Source organism: Perognathus longimembris, chromosome 20 (genome assembly GCF_023159225.1).
Source record: "Perognathus longimembris pacificus isolate PPM17 chromosome 20, ASM2315922v1, whole genome shotgun sequence".
NCBI lineage: Eukaryota > Metazoa > Chordata > Mammalia > Rodentia > Heteromyidae > Perognathus > Perognathus longimembris.
In genome coordinates, this window is record NC_063180.1 from 28,472,148 (window position 1) to 28,490,564 (window position 18,417).

Here is an 18,417-nt window from a genome sequence, read left to right on the forward strand (position 1 = left end):
GACATCTCTATGGTGCACAAACAAAGCAGACCCTAAAGGAGGCAGGCAGGGCTCATGTCCCTTGCATTGTTTTTCTCTTGATTCAGGAATAAACAAAGACAAATGGTAAGTATGAACAGAACCCAAGCTGTCTCTTGAACCCTAAGAGACTACAAGTTCTTGTTCAAGCAGTGCCTTAAAACAAAAGCAATGACACTTGCTTCAATTAGTGCCATAGAATGATTTCATTGTCATCTCTTGCCACAGAGCAATCTGGAATAACCTGCTATAGAGCTCCTATTTCTCGGAACTAGAGCTCAAATACGTTGTCCTGTAGGTTCCATGGACAGGGTACAGGCTTTGAAAGAGAGCCAAGGTCTATCACCATGTTCTGTGAGAAGGGATGAGGGCCATAACTAAGGCAGTGACACAAAAGAAGGGAGTGGACAGGCAGAAGACAAGACCCAGAGATGAAGTCTGTAGAATTTGGAAAAGAACTGGATTGAGGTGGGTGGGGTAAGAGAGAGGGAAGGTTCCAGGATACCTGCTAGGTTTTTTGGCATGGGGAAATGGAAATACAGGCAAATAAACAGGTTCAAGAAAAAAAGATGTGCTGGGCACTGGTAGCGTACACTTATAATCCTAGCTACTCGGGAGGCTGAGATCTGAGGATCACAGTTTAATGCCAGTTTGATCAGGAAAGTCTGAGACTCTTACCTCCAATTAACCACTAAAAAGCCAGAAGAGGAGCTCTGACAAAAGTGGTAGAGTGCTAGCCTTGAGCACAAAAGCTCAGGAACAGAGCCCTGGCCCCAAGTTCAATCCCCTAGACTCACACACACACACACACACACACACACACACACACACACACAGAGCACATACATGCGTGTGCATGAAGATGAATGCACATTTAGACATATACAGATGCTGATTATACATCCAGATAAAATTTTCAAGTACACAGTGAGTGTTTATGAATCCAAAGTGTAGATGCAATGGATGACTGGAGGTATCTATTGAGTGATGGTACAGATAGAAGCTAGAGCCACAGAGACAGACTGTATAGTCAACACAGGGAATACAGACAGGCCATTGGACACCAATATTTAAGGGCCAAGTACAGGAATGAGAAATCAGACAAAGAAATGGATATGGCGAATTATGTGTATGGGTTTAACTTTCTGAATTATGTTTTTGATGTTTTCAAAAACTTTCCTTGATGGCACCAGTGGCTCAGACTTGTGATCTGAGATTGGAAGGATAGTAGTTTGAGGACAGCCTAGAAAGAGAAGCTTGTGAGACTCACTCTTTGTGAGACTCCCTCTTGACCAAGACCTAGGCACAGTGGCATGTGCCTGTTACCCTAGCTACAACAGAAGCCTAAAATAGGAGGATAGGGGCTCCGGCACATACCTGGGCAGAAAGCAAGACCCCATCAAAAATAACCAACCCCACTACAAGAGCTGGAGTTGTGGCTCAGGATCAGAGTGCCTGCCTAGCAACTGGGAGGCTGAGTTCAAACCTAATTACTTCCAGAATAAACCAATAACTTTCTTGGGAGAAAGGAGGGTTCTTCTTCCCTGGGATCAGTGTTACAGATAAAGGATTCAGCCAGGAGAAAATGTTTGAAATATAAACTAACCATCTGCCACACATGCACTCACATTTTCTACTAATGTTTATGCTAACGTGTGCACATTGCTATGGGGACCTGCCATAACAGTACTCAACAACTGATGACCAAAGCATTTTACAGACTCCAGGACTTGACCTGAACAGTGAGATAAAATGAGTATAATAAAGCTCACATATGAAAATAAAGGAAATTAAATAAATATGCCAGAAATTTAAAAAATAATAAACTAACCATCTGAAGCCCTACCTCTTCTGCCTGGCCCTTGAAACCCCGGTCTTGGCCACCCCTGGCCAGGTCCTAAACCACTGGGAACCATTCCTATCATTCAGAGCCCTCTGAAACTACTTCAGTGAGCCAATTTTAAGTGTTCCCTTATCTGCCTTTCCTTTCCCTCAGGAAACCCCAGTAAACATTCTGGCCCAATGCTTTCCACTTGCTCTTGTTTCTTGTCTTCTGCTTCCTGATCACCTTGGTGTCTTTCCCATATGGTTCTGTGTGGGGTGCAACATCTTGTCTCTAGTACAAGTTTATGATATGTACTATAAACTTTGTTTGCAGAACCTTTTCAGAACCTCCCCTGTGGCCACACCGGACTGACCATATCATGAAAGCACAGGTCATATCACAATTCAGAGCAATAAGAATCAGTGACCTAAGGCTCGAGAGAACCATGAGAAATTTGGAAGGAAAGGGTCAAATGTACAGAAGTGAAATACAGTGAATCTGGTCCAGGAAGTCTTTTCACTATAGTGAAGCTTGTAGGAGTGATTCTAGCCTGCACAGCCTGAGGGCAGAATCCTGACTGTAGTGAACTGAAATGGTAGAGAAGTATAGATTTAGGGTGCGCTATGGTTTGTAAAACACTCCCTACTTGAGGGAAAGGAGATAAAAAGGAGCACAGAATGGAGGACACACTATTTTGCTTTGAGACTGAAGAAAATGGAGCAGGTCTGGAGCAGTGAGTAAAGAGTTGAAAGCCAAGAAGAAGAAAGAAAGAATGGCCTTCTAATAAGGGAAATCAAAGAAGACACAAGGAGATGGAAAGACCTCCCATGCTCATGGGTAGGCAGAATCAATATAGTGAAAATGGCCATATTGCCCAAATTGTTATACAAATTCAATGCAATCCCCATCAAAATCCCAGCTACATTTTTCACTGAAATAGAGACAGCAACCCATAAATTCATATGGAACAGCAAAAGACCTAGACTAGCCAAAGAAATTCTAGGCAAAAAAAGCAATGCAGGAGGTATCACAATACCAGACTTCAAGCTCTACTATAGAGCCATCATAACAAAAACAGCCTGGTATTGGTATAAAAACAGACCTGAATAACAATGGATTAGAATTGAAGATCCAGAAATAAAACCTCACTCTTACAGTTAGCTGATATTCGACAAAGGAGCTAAAGACAAACAATGGAATAAACAGAGCCTCTTCAACTACTGGTGCTGGGAAAACTGGGCAGCCATATGCAGAAAACTCAAGGTGGACCCTAGCCTATCACTATGCACCAAGATCAACTCAAAATGGATCAAGGACCTCAACATCAAACCTGAATCCTTGAAACTACTGAAGGACAGAGTAGGAAAGACGCTAGAACTTATAGGCACAGGAAGGAACTTCCTGAATAGAGTTCCAGGGGCACAACAGTTAGGGGAGAGACTCGACAAACAGACTACTACAAAATAAAAAGGTTCTGCACAGCTAATTAGGACATAGCCACCAAAATAGAAAGACAGCCAACCATATGGGAAAGGATCTTTACCAGCACAGCAACAGACTGATATCGGTCATCTACAGAGAACTCAAAAAACTAAGCCCCTCCAAGCCCAGTAAACCAATTAGGAAATGGGAAAAGGAGCTAAAGAGAGACTTCACAAGAGAAGAGATAAAAATGAAACATATGAGGAAACATATGAGGAAATGTTCAACATCCCTGGCAGTAAAGGAAATGCAAATAAAAACAACCCTGAGATACCACCTCACCCCAGTTAGAATGGCCTATACTTTGAACTCAGGTAACAATAAATGCTGGAGGGGGTACAGGGAAAGAGGAACCCTCCTCCATTGTTGGTGGGAGTGCAAATTAGTACAACCACTTTGGAGAACAGTATGCAGGTTTCTCAAAAAGCTACCCTATGACCCAGCCATACCACTCCTAGGCATCTATCCTGAACAACAGGTCCCAAGATATCAAAAAGACATCTGCACTTCCATGTTTATCGCTGCACAATTCACAATAGCCAAAATATGAAAACAACCCAGATGCCCCTCCACAGATGAATGGATTCAAAAAATATGGTACTTATACACAATGGAATACTACATAGCGATTAGAAATGGTGAAATATTGGTATTCGCAGGGAAATGGTCAGAACTTGAACAAATAATGTTGAGCCAGACAAGCCTAGAACACAGAAAACAAAGGGGCATGATCTCCCTGATATATGACTGTTAAGGTGGGGGGAAGGGGAGGCAGTAGAGACCAGGTCTGTGAAACCAAAAACTTCTTGTCAAATGGTATTTCTCACAGGTTTGGGTCAGCAACCCTACATTATGTAACTAAAACCAAACAACTACTCAACATATAAAGGTCAAAAATTGACCTCTCAGTGGATCACAATAGCTCAAAAGCTATGTATGGGGCTGGGGATATAGCCTAGTGGCAAGAGTGCCTGCCTCGGATACACGAGGCCCTAGGTTCGATTCCCCAGCACCACATATACAGAAAACGGCCAGAAGCGGCGCTGTGGCTCAAGTGGCAGAGTGCTAGCCTTGAGCAAAAAGAAGCCAGGGACAGTGCTCAGGCCCTGAGTCCAAGGCCCAGGACTGGCCAAAAAAAAAAAAAAAGCTTTGTATGTACGTTCATATAAGACTATTGTCAACATATTGCCTACTGTCAACATTACATTTAAAGCCCTAGGTGAATTTTCTTCGTAGGCCACGTGGTTACTGTATATGTTCTTGATACATTGTGTATTGTATATATGTCTACCTGACCTAGGGAAGGGAAAGAAAAACAGGGTGTAAGATATCACAAGAAATGTACACACTGCCCTACTATGTAACTGTACCCTTTTTGCACAACACCTTGTTAAAAAATTTTTGTTTAATTAATAAGTAAATTACAAAAAAATAAAATAAAATAAAACACTAAAAAAAAAAAAAGAATGGCCAGAGCAATTTGCTGAGGAAACACAGGCAGGGGGTTGGAGGGAAGCTGGGGGTGGGGGGGAATGAGGGAGGAGGTAACAAGTTGAACAGGAAATGTACTCACTGCCTTACATATGAAACTGTAGTCCCCCATACTTCACTTTGACAATAAAGGAAAAATATCAACAAAACAAACACACACACACACACACAAAAACAACACAGGCAGCACCAAGCAGCTGGAAGACAAGAGGTACATAGTGGGAGAATGAACTGTAGGTATCAGGTTGGAAATCAAGGGAAATAATGCTAACGTCTCAATTTTATCTGCAAAATAAGAAACAACATGTGGAAAGGTCCAAAGGTAATGACTTGCTTGATAATCCAGAGAGTAAGACTTTAATTTACACTTCTTGACTTTTTGCCAGGTATGCTTTCCCTATGCACATTATACACATATTGAACATACTTGTACCTCTAGAGGCTTCATCTGAGGCTTCTTGTTTCTTTTGGAAAGATTATTGGCAGGGCTGGCTTTAAACAAGAGCACAGTAGGCTACCTATCTCCTAAAACTATAAGTTTATCAAAACCCCTGGGTTGAGACCTGGAAGACCTGGTTCTTAAAATGGAGAAGAGAGTAGAAGTTCACCTCAATAAAGTATTCTGATTTGCTCATACCATCTTCAAGTGCTTCTACAATGCTTCTAATGTTCCAAGTATGATTATCATTTCAACGAACAAGATTCTTGGAGATACCTGGAAGGCAGAATATCTGGTAAAAGAAGAAGTGAGAGCAAGCTCTGGTGTCTCTTGCGCTTTCTGCACATTTCCTAGGTCATTTCTACATGCAATATACATATTTTATGAATAGATGCACAGGACCAAGACACTGAAGTAGTTAAGACCTAGCCAATGGGGCATACACAGAAACTGGCCTTGAGAACAAGTAAAAAAGGGTATTAAGGATTTGACTCATCATTTGGCCTTGGATGGGCTCTGTGGGATGAAATAAGAAGCATGCAGTAGTGGTTCACACCCAGAAATCCAGACCATTGAGGCTGAGGCAGTGAGATCTCAAGTTCAAGGTTGGCCTGGGCTATATAGAGTATCTAAAAAAAAAAAAATAGGAATAGACAGATATTATACATAAGACCAATTCAGTTCCACTTAAGAAATTTGTATCATGGGGCTGGGGATATAGCCTAGTGGCAAGAGTGCTTGCCTCGGATACACGAGGCCCTAGGTTCGATTCCCCAGCACCACATATACAGAAAACGGCCAGAAGCGGCGCTGTGGCTCAAGTGGCGGAGTGCTAGCCTTGAGCGGGAAGAAGCCAGGGACAGTGCTCAGGCCCTGAGTCCAAGGCCCAGGACTGGCCAAAAAAAAAAAAAAAAAGAAATTTGTATCATGATATATACAATAAACATTAGAAAAAAGTGGGAGGTGACATCTCCTGGGAAAATACCCTGGTCCAACCTATTAAGACCAAAACATAGCTTTTTCAGCTTCAAGATTTTAGCTTCCCTTCCTCTATGTTTTTCAATACAACTGGCTTCTGTAGTAAATAGTAGCACTCAGGTGGTGAACTTGCAGCTAGTTTACTTCCTGCACTCCCCAGTTTAAAAAAAAAAAGTCCTCTTTGCAAAGGACATGGGCAGACTCAGGTGAACTAGGATTTTGTAATCTCTGATCAAAACAACTCCATATAATTAAAGCATAGGAGTAAAGATATTTATCTAAACCACTGTCTCATAAAACTTGAAATGTTTTCTTGGAAAGAAATATTTATGCAACTTATATCAACTAATTAAATTACTAGCATTCATATATCACCTTTTTTCATTGGAGCCTAGTTTATAACACAACCATTTTCACAAATTTATGAACCTGAGGAAGCAAGGATAACTATTCCTGTTTTGCTGAAGATGTAATCAAGGAAGGGAAGAATGATTAGACTGTCCCAGATCAGAAAAAAAAAAAAACAAAAAGGCTGTCATTTAATTTTGTTTTTGTTTTTGCTGGCCGTGGGGTTTGCACTCAGGGCCTGGTTACTATTCCTGAGCTCTTGGGCTCAGGGCTAGTGCTCTACCACTTGAGCCATAGCACCACTTCTGGTTTTCTGGTCTGGATAATTGGAAATAAGAGTCTCATGGACTTTCTTGCTTGGGCTGGCTTTGAAACTTCATTCTCAGATCTCAGCCTCCCGAGTAGCTAGGATTACAGGCTTGAGCCACCAGTGCCCAGCTAAATTTCTCTGTTTAGTAATTTCACCAATGTGCTTAACCCTTCAGGATGCTTATGGAGGGGGAGCAGAAATTACCTCATATATTTTCAAGTAATATTAACTAATAGACCTAGAAAGTAATTTGAAGTATTTCATGATATTAGAAAGGACATTTTGTGTTGAATCTATTATCAAAATTAAAGGATTAAGAGTTTAAACATATAACTGAATTTGAGAAGTCATTTATCTTTTATCATGATTATAAATGTGTTAATAAACTGGGTATTTATTACCCTACCTGTTGTTTTTTGTTTGCTTGTTTTGTTTCTGGTACTGGGGCTCAAACTCAGGTCCTCAAACACTTGTCAGATATTCCACTCGTGGCTGGTATTCTACCATTTGAACCACACTTCTAGTTCCAGCTTTTTGCTGGCTAATTTTAAGTAAGACTATCTCAGATCGGTCTTCCTGAGTGGGCCTCAAACTCAGGTTGTCCTGAGAGCTTAGCCTCTGGAGTAGTTAGGGTTATAAGTGTGAACCACCGGCACCTGGCCTTAACCTACTTAGTTTTTTGTAAAATTTTAAAAGCTATTTAACCAAAACAACTCAAGAAACCTAATCAAAGCTATTTTCTGGTTTGCAGTTTTGATTAATTTCTCCCACAGCAGTAATTAAAGCTGACAGAACAATCACACCTCATTGAGTTGGAGGGTGCAAGGATTAGGGGCAACGTGCCTGGGTTAGCTATAAATAAAAACAGTATTTCAATTTCTCATTTCTTATTTTATGTGAAAAACAAGTGACGAGATAGTGTTAACAATAATTAAGGATATTTGCCTTTTAGAGTGAAACATAAATATTCATAAAGAAAAATATTTGGTTTGTTGTTTGTTTAAAGGATATTCCATTAGGAAGGTTTTTAGACAAATCTGTAGTTAAGGCAAATCAGAGAAACCAACAAGCTATGTACTTTCTAAGGTGTTTCCATGTCAAATGCTTGGTGTCATAATTGTTCTTTTTCTACTACCAAAAAAAAAAAGGGCCTAAAACTCCCAACTTTCCAAATAATCTCCTTGATGCTTAATACTAGATTAGAAAGCATCTTTCTTGGTTTTTCATGTTACAATGTCCTTCTCCAAGTTTTATATCTCCTAAGTTTTTGCTTCCTATATGGGTAATTCTCATTTAACTCTTAGCCTTCTGCTCTTCTCTATAAACATTTTCTCCCATGATCTTCCCATCATATACATTTCCCAATCCTATACACCAGTGACTTCAACTGTGATTCTTCATGGTGAGTCACACATGTATTTGGCATAGTCTCTTTCCTGAGCTTTAGTCCTGTATTTTTCTTTTTTTTGCCAGTCCTGGGCCTTGAACTCAGGGCCTGAGCACTGTCCCTGGCTTCCTTTTGCTCAAGGTAGCACTCTGCCACTTGAGCCACAGTGCCACTTCTGGCTGTTTTTTATATATGTGGTGCTGGGGAATCGAATCCAGGGCTTCATGTATATGAGGCAAGCTCTCTTGCCACTAGGCCATATTCCCAGCCCCTAGAACTGTATTTCTAACAAGACTTGGAAAATTCGAGATGGCCTATCAGCTTCAATTTTTCAAACCTATTTGAGCTGAGTTCATTTCTGCTGTAAAATCTACATTACAGATATTATTTTTCGGACCAAATTTCCAAGCTCATGAACTAGAATAGTCTCTGGTTCCTGCCTATCTTTTTCTTCCATCTAGTCAGCTACTAAGGACAGTAGTAGTCAATGATTGTATATAGCCTTGGTCATGAGATAGGGTAATTAAATTACTGCTGGACACCAAGACTGTCCTATCTTCCATCAATACCATCCTGTATACTTTTGCTGCTACTATTCCTAAAACAGCCTGTACCATTTATAGCCGCACATTTTCCATTTCTATTTATATGATTATATACTATTTATAGTTATATGAATAACAGTATTATACACGGAACCACATACGAATGGATTACGTAAAGGTCAGTTAATCGCTTAAGAGCTTGGCTTGTATGCGAATCATTAGAAAGTACTGTGAACATTCGGTAAGCATACGCATTAGTTCTAAGTCCAGCGCCGGTAGTTCACGCTTGTATCCAAGCTATTCAAGTGGCTGAGATGTAAGCATCACAGTTGGAAGTCAGCTCAGGCTTTAGGAAAGCCCATGAGACTCTTATCTCCAATTAACTACCAAAAGAGTCGGAAGTGGCGCTGTCGCTCAAAGTGGTAGAGTGCTAGACTTGAGCAAAAGAGCTCAAGCCTCAGGCTGAGTTCAAGCTCCACTACCGCCACACAAAAAGAGAAAAAAAAAAATAGTTCTAAAAGGAGAGATCACTTGGTAAAGTTGTAAAGAAGGGATAGAATTTCAGTATCTAGAGATGTGTGTGTACGTGCGTGGTGTGTCTACTCCAAGCAGACGTGGAACTGGTGCACGCGGTCCTGCATGTGACGTGATCTGCTTTTGCAGGGAGGAGGAGAATGAGAAAGAGCTGGCGTTTGATTTGCCCGGTGCAGGGAACCGGGAGACTTGGGTGCCGGTGAGGGACAACGGTGTGGGGAGAGCACCGGCGTCAGAATTACCGGCAGGGTCGAAGCAACACAACTTGGCAAACGACGGAAGCAAGGGGAATGGCATCGAACTTTCCGGGTCAGCTCAACTAACGAGAAGGTGTGCACAGTTTGGGATGCAAATGCGCGTGCGCACTGGGAAGAAACGGCCATGATCCCCGAAGGGACCAGGTACCTGCGGAGATGTTTCTGCAGAAACGTCCGGGCGGGCGCGAAGGGCCGGGCACAGGAGGGCGCAAGCGGGCGGACGCGGACAGGTACCCGGGCGAGAAGGCCCAGGAGGGAGCAAGCGGGCCAGAGCCGGGGCGGACGGATACAGGTGCAAGAAAGGCCGGACGCCGGCGGCCCCTCGCGCCTTCCCCACAGCGTGCGCCCCAGAGCGCGCGGTCGCCGGTGGCCTTGCCCTGCTACCGGGCCCACTCTCGGGTTTCCGCCCTCCGCAGAAGCGGCTCCGCCAGGTGGGCGCTAGGCGCTACGCGCCACGGTTCAAAGAGACGGGGCGTGCCGAACGAAAGCAAAATCCACGGCAAAGTAGATATCGCGAGACCCGGCAGGCAGCAGCCGGAAGCGGAAGTTAGATAGAGCGGCGCTCCGACCAGACGCGCTCGGTTACCGTGGAGAGGGGCGGGGCGGAGGCCGCTGAGTCTGCGTGTGTCACCCGGAGGTTCGGCCCCAGTCCGGGACCCGGTTTTTGTTGTTGTTGTTTGGGTGAGTACCACGTTTGGAGGTCGGGCCTGGACCCTGGCGAGACCAAAGAGAAAGTCACGGCCCCGGTTCCTGCGGGGGGCCCTGGAGCCTGGAAGCGGAACCCCGTCCCGGTCAGAGCTTGCCGGTGGGCTTTGTGAAGAAATCAGTGAGGCCCGGCGGCGACCTGGCCCACGCCATCATCCTAGCTACTTGGGAGGCTTGAGACCCGGGGATCGCAGTTCGAAGCCAGCCCAGGCAGTAATGAGCCACCAGAAAGCCAGAAGTGGAGCTGTGGCTATAGTGGTAGAGTGCCAGCTTTGAGCAAAAAACAAAAAAAAAACAAAACCGCCAGTGACAGCCTCTGGATCCGCTCAAAATAAAGTTATATTTACATGTTTTTAAGGGTTGGGAGGAAGGATTAATGAAGACATCTCCCAATAAAATACCTTCTTGTCAAAATCTTTATTAGAAGTTGAATACAGTACGATTTAGCCTGAAACTTTCAATTTTATGTTAAATGGGAAAATCATAAAAATAAGTTTTAGGAACCTCGTTGTTTTGCTTTTATTTTATTCATTCATTTTTGCCAGTCCTGGGGCTTGAGCTCAGGGTCTGAGCACTGTCCCTGGCTTCTTTTAATGCTCAAGGGTAGCACTCTACCTCTTGAGCCACAGCACCACTGGTGGCTTTTTCTATATATGTGATGCTGAGGAATCGAACCCAGGGCTTCATGTATTCGAAGCAAGCACTCTACCACTAGGCCATATTCCCAGTCCTTGTTTTTAGTCTTGAACTCCTGGGTTCAAATGATCCTGCAGCTTTGGGTGTAGTCTGACCCAATTTACTCTTCTCTACCTTCATTTCCCTTCTTAGAACTCTGTAGCTCCCCACTGCCTATCAGAAAAAAACAAAGCAACATTATTTGTCTGTATTTTTTACAGTCTGTCTCTGCTCGCCTAGTTACATTTTCTCCCTGCCTCCGTTTATATTTATACTGTATCTATTTCTACTAGACTGGGGAGTCCAGGGCAGAGTCCATAGGCATTGTTTTTCTTTGTAACTCAGGTTCCTAATTAGCACAATGGCTGGAATATACATTAGGAAATTAAAGTGCACGTCTGAAGTCTTAAGGTTTTTGTTTTGTTTTGGTGACAGCTCCACTTCCAGCTTTTTTGGTAGTTAATTGAAGTCTCATTAGCTTTATTGCCAAGGCTGGTTTCAACCTCAATCCTCAGATCTTAGCCTCCTGAGTAGCTAGAATTACAGGCATGAGCCACCAGCACCTTTTTATTTTTGTCCTGGGGCTTGAACTCTGGGCCTGGGTGCTATCCCTGAGCCTCCTGAGTAGCTAGGATTACCAGGTGTAAGCCACCAGCACCCAGCTTAAATGTACTTTTTTAAAGGGACTTACAGACATACTGTCAAAAGTTGTTCATATCTTAGTTTTTCATATCTGATAATATAGTGCTAACTTTTAAAATTTTTCCAATAGAAACATCTTAAAAATTATAGAATTTCAGGATGACTGACACTTCTAAGGCTGCTTTAAATTTCGAAGAGATGTTTGCAAGTAGATTCACAAAAGATGACAAAGAGTACCAGGAGTACTTGAGCCACCCTCCTGATTCCCCCCCAATTATTGAGGAATGGAATAGCAGAGCCGGTGGGAACCAGAGAAACAGAGGCAATCGGTAAGTATGATTTCAGAATAAACACAGATATATCTGGGAGAGGACAGCTCCATAGCTTTGCTCTGTTTGACCCTAAGGCCAATGAAGGCTGCAATGAGTTTTCAATATGGTTTACCCACTGCCTTGTAACAGTGCTTGAGACAGAGCAACACCAGTACATATTTGCTTTGTTGTTGAGTTATTGAGGATTGGACCCAGGGCCTTGTGCATGCTAGAAGAACATTCTACCACTTGAACCACACCACTAATCTCTGTCCTGGGCATGATGGTACACATCTCTAATCTTAGCAATCAGGAGGCTGAGGCAGGAGTCAAGTTCATGACCTGCCTGGGCTGGATAGCTTGACTTTTTTTCAGGACAAGCAAATGGACTAGGGGAAAAAAAAGAAAAATATTAATCCTTTTTTGTATACTGATATTTTCTTTGCAAATTTTTTTTGTGTGTTTAGGTGATAGTCCTGAGACTTGAACTCAGGGGGGGCCTGAATGCTGTCCTTAGCTTTTTTGCTCAAGGCTAGCACTCTACACTTGAGCCACAGCTCTACTTCTGGCTTTTTGGTGCCTACGTGGAGAAGAGTCTCACTGACTTTCCTGCCCAGGCTGGCTTCAAACTACGATCTTCAGATCTCAGCCTTCTGACTAGCTAGGTTTACAGGCATGAATCACCAGTACCCAGCCATAAATATGGTGTGTGTGTTTGTTTGGTTTTTTTTTGGCCAGTCCTGGGCCTTGGACTCAGGGCCTGAGCACTGTCCCTGATTTCCTTTTGCTCAAGGCTAGCACTCTGCCACTTGAGCCACAGAGCCACTTCTGGCTGTTTTCTGTATATGTGATGCTGGGGAATTGAACCCAGGGCCTCATGTATACGAGGCAAGCTCTCTTGCCACTAGGCCATATCCCCAGCCCCATTGTTTGGTTTTTGGTCTGAGACTGGGACTTGAACTTGCTGTTTTAACACTGGCTTTCACTTATTGGCTGGTGCTCTACCATATGAGCTACACCTCCAAGCCAGGTAAATATAGTTTGAAAACTAGAGCCTATGTGCTTGATTCTATAAAGAAGGCATTGGGAGAATGATATGGGATGACTAACCAAAATGTATTAAATACATAGACATGTTAAAATGAACACACACACCCCTTGTACACCTGATGCTAAAGAAAAAACAATAACGTTCTGATTTTACTGTACTTTGGAAGTTTTAAAAAGTAGAAATTACATTTATTCATTCAAAATAAAGGAATAACTTACTGTATTGATGTCGTACAATTCAGTAGCCTTCTGCTTGCTTCAAAACTGTTGTGTGGTTTATCCAGTATTTCCCTTTTTCCATCAAAGCGCATCTAGTACCATACTAAAAGGATGTTTGAAATCTTAGGAGAATTTTGACTAACAGGTGCTTATAGCGTTTTGTGGAGAAAGAATTCCAGAAATCAAATGCAGTTGGCTAGATTTCTTGTGTTATATGTATGTGTGTGTGTTTTCTTGCAGGTTGCAAGATAACAGACAGTTTAGAGGTAGGGACAGCAGACGGGGATGGCCAAGCGACAACCGAGCTAATCAGTGGCATGGACGTTCCTGGGGCAACAATTACCCACCACACAGACAGGAGCCTTACTACCCCCAGCAGTACGGACAGCACGGCTACAGCCAGCAGCCTCCCTACGGCTACTACTGAGAGGAAGGATGCACGCAGCTCTGGCAAGCCATTTGCTTTGTCAACATGAGCCTGTGTGTTGTCTGTTCATTGTTTTCCATCTTATTTCAGGGACTGGATTGGTAATTTTTTTGGAATTTGAAACTTAAAAAAAAAAATCTTCCTATAAAAAGGTTATGGTTGCTGGAATAAGAATCCCATTCCAAACTTTGTGGGTTACATTGCTTGGCTTCTAACTCAGTCTCATGGCTTCATAGAGCTTTTGAGTTTGCTGTGTTTTCCTTATTTGATCTCCAGAAGTTCTGCCTTCAGCACAGAAATAAAAACTTTAAAATAGCAGAGAATGCTTGCTTTTATTTTGCAAGGTAAAGGAATAAACACATTCCTGGGTGAGTTTATTTCTGACCTTCTCCAGAGGTCTGTAGTGAGTCTGTAAAGGCACAGTTAGATGGCTCTAACCAGCCTTCGAACCCATCTTGTGACACCATAAAGCCAGAGGAATGGTGCTCAGGCTATCTGGAGTGTGGAATTTTACAGTGTTTTCAATGTATGGTGCTAAGTCTCTGGTGTGTGTGTTTTTGTACATACCATTCCCTTCACATTAGTTTGTACACTTACACATATTTCCCTGTTTCGCAGCCTCTTCATAAACAATTTTTAAAAATCCTTTGAAGATGTACTTCTCAGTTTTGCTTTTATTTTTTTTCAGCTTCCTTTTTTAATTTCTCTAAGATTTCTTCTGGAGTTGTAGAGGCCAAAAGCTTCACCACCTTTTCGCGAGATTTACCACCCTGAGAAAAAAGGACAAAAACACAAAATGTTCCAAGCTGGTGAGGACAGTGATATCACAAATGGCCTTCCTTTTGAGGTTCTTTTGAGGTTCTGAGGTTTGAATTCAGACCCTGAGGCTTCCGGGGCAGGAGCTCAGCTGCTGCTTGAGCCATTCCTGCAGCCCTAGGTAGGCTTTCCTGAGAGCTGAGCTACATGTGTCCTGCCACTTCTGCTGTAACCAAAGACGACCAACCTCTTACAAACTTCTACCTTTATACCTCCATTTCCATAGTAATAAAACCTCAGCATTTAAAAGTTCAAAATGAAAATCACTTAAAAATACCAAAACAATTACAATTTAGTAATTTTGCACAAAATCATTCTAAATATAAAAACAAATTGCTATTCTCTATATTGCATATTTTTGAAAAATTCCATAGCCAGAATAACCACATGTACAAGTGCTATGATTTTCAATGAAAAAGTATGTATTTTCATGCAGTAAAAAAGATAAAGGGGGCTGGGGATATAGCCTAGTGGCAAGAGTGCCTGCCTCGGATACACGAGGCCCTAGGTTCGATTCCCCAGCACCACATATACAGAAAACGGCCAGAAGCGGCGCTGTGGCTCAAGTGGCAGAGTGGTAGCCTTGAGCAGGAAGAAGCCAGGGACAGTGCTCAGGCCCTGAGTCCAAGGCCCAGGACTGGCCAAAAAAAAGATAAAAATCTAAGCAGGGCCAGGTGCTGGTGGCTAAACATGTAATCCAAGCTACTCAGGAGGCTGGGATCTGAGGCTCACAGTTTGAAGCCAGCCCAGGCAGGAAAGGCCATGAGACTTTTTATCTCCAGTTAATCACCTAAAAACCAGAGTGGAGTTGTGTTCAAAATGGTAGAACACTGACCTTGGTCAACAAGAGCTCAGGCCGAGTCCAAGCCCCATGAACAGAACAAAAAAAGCAGCTGATAAAATAGAATTTTAGGAGTAGTTTGTCAATCAGGACTGAAATGCCACCCAGACTGAACTGCAAGATGTAGAAAACAGCTTTAGAAACAAAACTGTGGCAGGGTCACATTCAATTCCCGTATGCCTAGGGTGGTGTGCCTAGTAGTCAGCCACCATGGAATTGAAGACTTATGGCCCTGTTATCTTCCTAATGAGCTGCCCCAGCAAGCAAAGGCAATATGTGACCCCGAAATCCCTTGCTAACGGAGATGAGCAACAGGAGCCATGTCTGGTTTTGTTTTTTATTTGTGTGGTTATGTCTTGAAGGAAGACTTGAGCAAGGCTAACCTGACAACAGGTTCAGGAATGAATTTAGAAAGGACATGTGGGAAAATGGTGGCAACCACCGGGGGTGGGGGGGTGTCCAGGGAGGGCTGAGAAGTAGAAATAAAGGAAGCTCAAAAAGAATCCAGCGATATTTATGATTAGATGAATATATGAGCTGAAAACAAATCAATACTATACTTATAAAGACTTACCTTATCCAGAACCACATCGCTCTTCCTGAGTTCTAAGACCTTGGAAAGGTAACGGCAGAGCTCAGCATTAGCCTCTCCTTCCGTGGGCGGGGCTGCGATGGCAACACTTACTGCTTCAGTTGTCAAGTCTGGAATGAAATGGTGGGAGCCTTAACCTCAATGAACTTTTGTCTTCATGAAGTGGAGAAATGCAATCAGTTTGCAATTTGCCTGGCCCAGTGCATTTTCAATTAAGAAGTGTTGAACTAGGTTCCCTAGCAACTGAAACTTTGTTGGACAAAGAAATGATCAAACTAATTGCCCATAAGGGAATGTAAACTAGATAAGTGTCTCTACTACTACAGAGAATAAACGCGGAGACCAAGACAGGCTAGTGTCCTGGACTGTAGCTTGGATTTAGGCAAATGGAAATTGTACTTGGTCTAATAGCACTGGCTCTGAGCAGGGAGTGGGAGTTGGGCTTGGCACCAGGCTACCTGCTCATGGTCATACTGGGCTGTTCAGGGTTTCCACCTCAGAGGAGGAGAACACCTGGCCAGTCTGTTAAGGGACGTGTGTGTGTTTTGTTTTGTTTTGTTTTTGGTCGGTCGTGGGGCTTGAATTCTGGGCCAGGGCGCTATCCCTGAGCTCTTCAGCTCAAAGCTAGTGCTCTACCACTTGAACCACAGTGCTACTTCCTGTTTCCTGGTGGTCAATTAGAGATGTGAGCCTCACGGACTGTGCTGCCTGGCCTGGCTTTGAACCGTGCTCCTCAGATCTCAGCTTCCAGAGTAGCTAGGATTACAGGCACGAGCCACCAGCTCCCGTCGGGGCATACATCTTCAAGGGCTTTTTAATTCTGTAGTGTTTATTTAATCAAGTTTTACATAGGAATTAATACCACTGTCGGTGCTCTGCGGCCAGTGGAGGGTGGAGGAGCTGCCCCGTTCATCCCCGCACCCCTCCTGGTGTTCACAAATACCTGTGACCGCGTTTTGTTTGGAGCCAGGTTTGGCATGGATGGCTATGGTGACACAACCTTTAGGGTCTGCTGCCACAGGGCCTAAGGAAGGAAGTGGTCCCTCTGGTTCCTTGCTCTGATTTTTACCCTGAAATGACAGCAACCACACAAATTTTAAAATTTTCCCACACATGTGGCCTTTCCTCTACGCGGTGCCTTTGTGGCCAGGGGCTTCCACAGCCCCTGGGGTCACTCCTGTGTCCGCAGGAAGCTTCCCCTGGGCCCACGGGGGTTTCTCCGCCCGGGATGACCCGGCTTCCACACTTAATGAAGCCCTCCAAGGCACACGTGCGTTGCGGCACAGGGAGCATAAGATGCGACGGCGACTGATAAAGGCCGGGCTGGGGATTGGGATTCATTCGGCAAAAGTGAAGCAAGCACCAGGCCGTGGGAAGAAGAGGCGCCGCGCAGAAGGCCTTTGCCCTCCAGGGCTGTGCGGACCGCGGGCACAACCCGGCCTCTGGACACGGGAGGCCGCCGGGCAGCGGGAGGGGCGGCCGCCCGCGAGAGGGCGACAGGGAGCGCGAGGATCCGAAGGGCCGACGCCGAGCAGGGGCCCCGGGAGCGACTGCGGTAGCCAGGCTTGGGGCCGGCGATCGTGACACCAATGCGGCCCACTCTCCCCCCGCCGGGCTTTCCACTGGCCTTGCTCGCCGCACCAGCTTTCTTAGGCATCTCGGCGCCTGAAGACCGAGCGGAGCCACGCTTGCCCGCTCCTGCTCCGAGCTGCCTCAGCCCAGTGCCGAGCCGCAGCATCCCCGGCTGGATCCCGCCGCCGGAAGGGCCTCTGCGCCTGCGCGAGCGACGATCGGCACGCCCAGCCGTAAAACAGACTCTGCGCCTGCGCACTAATCGGGCTCGGCATGAAAGCTGCTGAAGAGCAACTCCCAGCCCATTATGTCACCTAACGCCTAACTGCACCTAAGAAGTTGCAGTAAGACAGATAGCTAGATCCATGGGGTGTACCCAAGATGGCTGAGAGCTACAAAGTAGCTCCAGACCAAACAAGGTGAGGAACCAAAGGTACTAAATAGGGGTCACAGAGAGCAAAAGCCAAGGGTATTCTATAGCCCTCGAGGACCATAACAGGTACAATTGGAACGGAGAACTGGAAGCCACACCTCAGCTAGAAAACATTTAAGGCAGAGGAACATTTTGCCTTTAACCTACACCACGTAAAGTGCTTCCTCTAAAGTCCCAGACAGAATTTTCTTTCAAACTATAGGTCTACTAATATGGACCTGAAGTATTTTGAAAATGCAAATAGTCTATCATAATTTGTCAGGCAGATACTACGATACGACTTTTTTCTTAAAGATTTATAGGAGTCTTTCATTTTCCACCTGGGGGAAAAAGTTTCTTCCATTTTCCAGTTCTCCTTACTTTACAATATTAAAATAATCCTTCTAAAACTTCAAATGTATTTTCCCCACTCTATAGTGCTTGAGAGACATGGCTTAACTTGCACCAAACATCACTTACTAACATGTCTGAGAAGCAGACGTTGCCCTAACGTTTCAGAACAAGAACCACAGGAACCTAG

General features: G+C 44.1%; 3 protein-coding genes across 6 annotated transcripts in view; 1 reads left to right on the forward strand and 2 right to left on the reverse strand.

Moving 5' to 3' along the window:
* Positions 1-10,011, reverse strand: part of Homer2 (homer scaffold protein 2) — an 86,688-nt gene extending 76,677 nt beyond the window's left edge. Inside the window, exon 1 of one of the 2 annotated variants that reach the window (XM_048368904.1) lies at positions 9,763-10,011. The gene's annotated coding sequence lies outside the window, so the exon portion shown is untranslated. Of the gene's footprint in view, positions 1-9,599 lie in introns of both variants that reach the window. The other variant, XM_048368902.1, reaches the window with a different exon arrangement.
* C20H15orf40 (chromosome 20 C15orf40 homolog) lies at positions 9,169-17,650 on the reverse strand. Of its 2 annotated transcripts, none has more exons than XM_048368914.1 (4): positions 17,520-17,650; positions 16,836-16,962; positions 15,871-16,002; positions 9,169-9,206 (listed from the first exon to the last, which is right to left on the reverse strand). In XM_048368914.1, the coding sequence occupies exons 1-4, from the start codon at positions 17,628-17,630 to the stop codon at positions 9,193-9,195; spliced, it is 384 nt and encodes a 127-aa protein (XP_048224871.1). In that variant the 5' UTR covers positions 17,631-17,650; the 3' UTR covers positions 9,169-9,192. The 2 variants fall into 2 exon arrangements, with proteins under 2 accessions (XP_048224871.1, XP_048224870.1); XM_048368913.1 differs by lacking the exon at positions 9,169-9,206 and adding an exon at positions 13,957-14,413 and having other exon boundaries at positions 15,875-16,002.
* On the forward strand, positions 10,214-13,961 carry Ramac (RNA guanine-7 methyltransferase activating subunit). 2 transcript variants are annotated; one of them, XM_048368916.1, is made up of 3 exons: positions 10,214-10,295; positions 11,787-11,965; positions 13,457-13,961. In XM_048368916.1, exons 2-3 carry the CDS (start codon positions 11,796-11,798, stop codon positions 13,641-13,643), a joined length of 357 nt encoding a protein of 118 aa, XP_048224873.1. In that variant the 5' UTR covers positions 10,214-10,295; positions 11,787-11,795; the 3' UTR covers positions 13,644-13,961. The 2 variants fall into 2 exon arrangements, with proteins under 2 accessions (XP_048224873.1, XP_048224872.1); XM_048368915.1 differs by having other exon boundaries at positions 10,222-10,295; positions 11,767-11,965.
* Positions 17,651-18,417: the final 767 nt, after the last annotated feature.

What these genes read in the sequence shown, in the direction of transcription:
- C20H15orf40 (XM_048368913.1), bottom strand. Translation starts at nt 17,630, where the DNA reads ATGCTGCGGCTCGGCACTGGGCTGAGGCAGCTCGGAGCAGGAGCGGGC. An exon ending in CAAACAAAACGCGGTCACAG is followed by an intron (nt 16,003 to 16,835) that starts GTATTTGTGAAC and finishes ATTTCATTCCAG; the next exon opens with ACTTGACAACTGAAGCAGTA. An exon ending in GCGATGTGGTTCTGGATAAG is followed by an intron (nt 14,414 to 15,874) that starts GTAAGTCTTTAT and finishes CTTTTTTCTCAG; the next exon opens with GGTGGTAAATCTCGCGAAAA.
- Ramac (XM_048368916.1), top strand. Translation starts at nt 11,796, where the DNA reads ATGACTGACACTTCTAAGGCTGCTTTAAATTTCGAAGAGATGTTTGCA. An exon ending in CAGAGAAACAGAGGCAATCG is followed by an intron (nt 11,966 to 13,456) that starts GTAAGTATGATT and finishes GTTTTCTTGCAG; the next exon opens with GTTGCAAGATAACAGACAGT.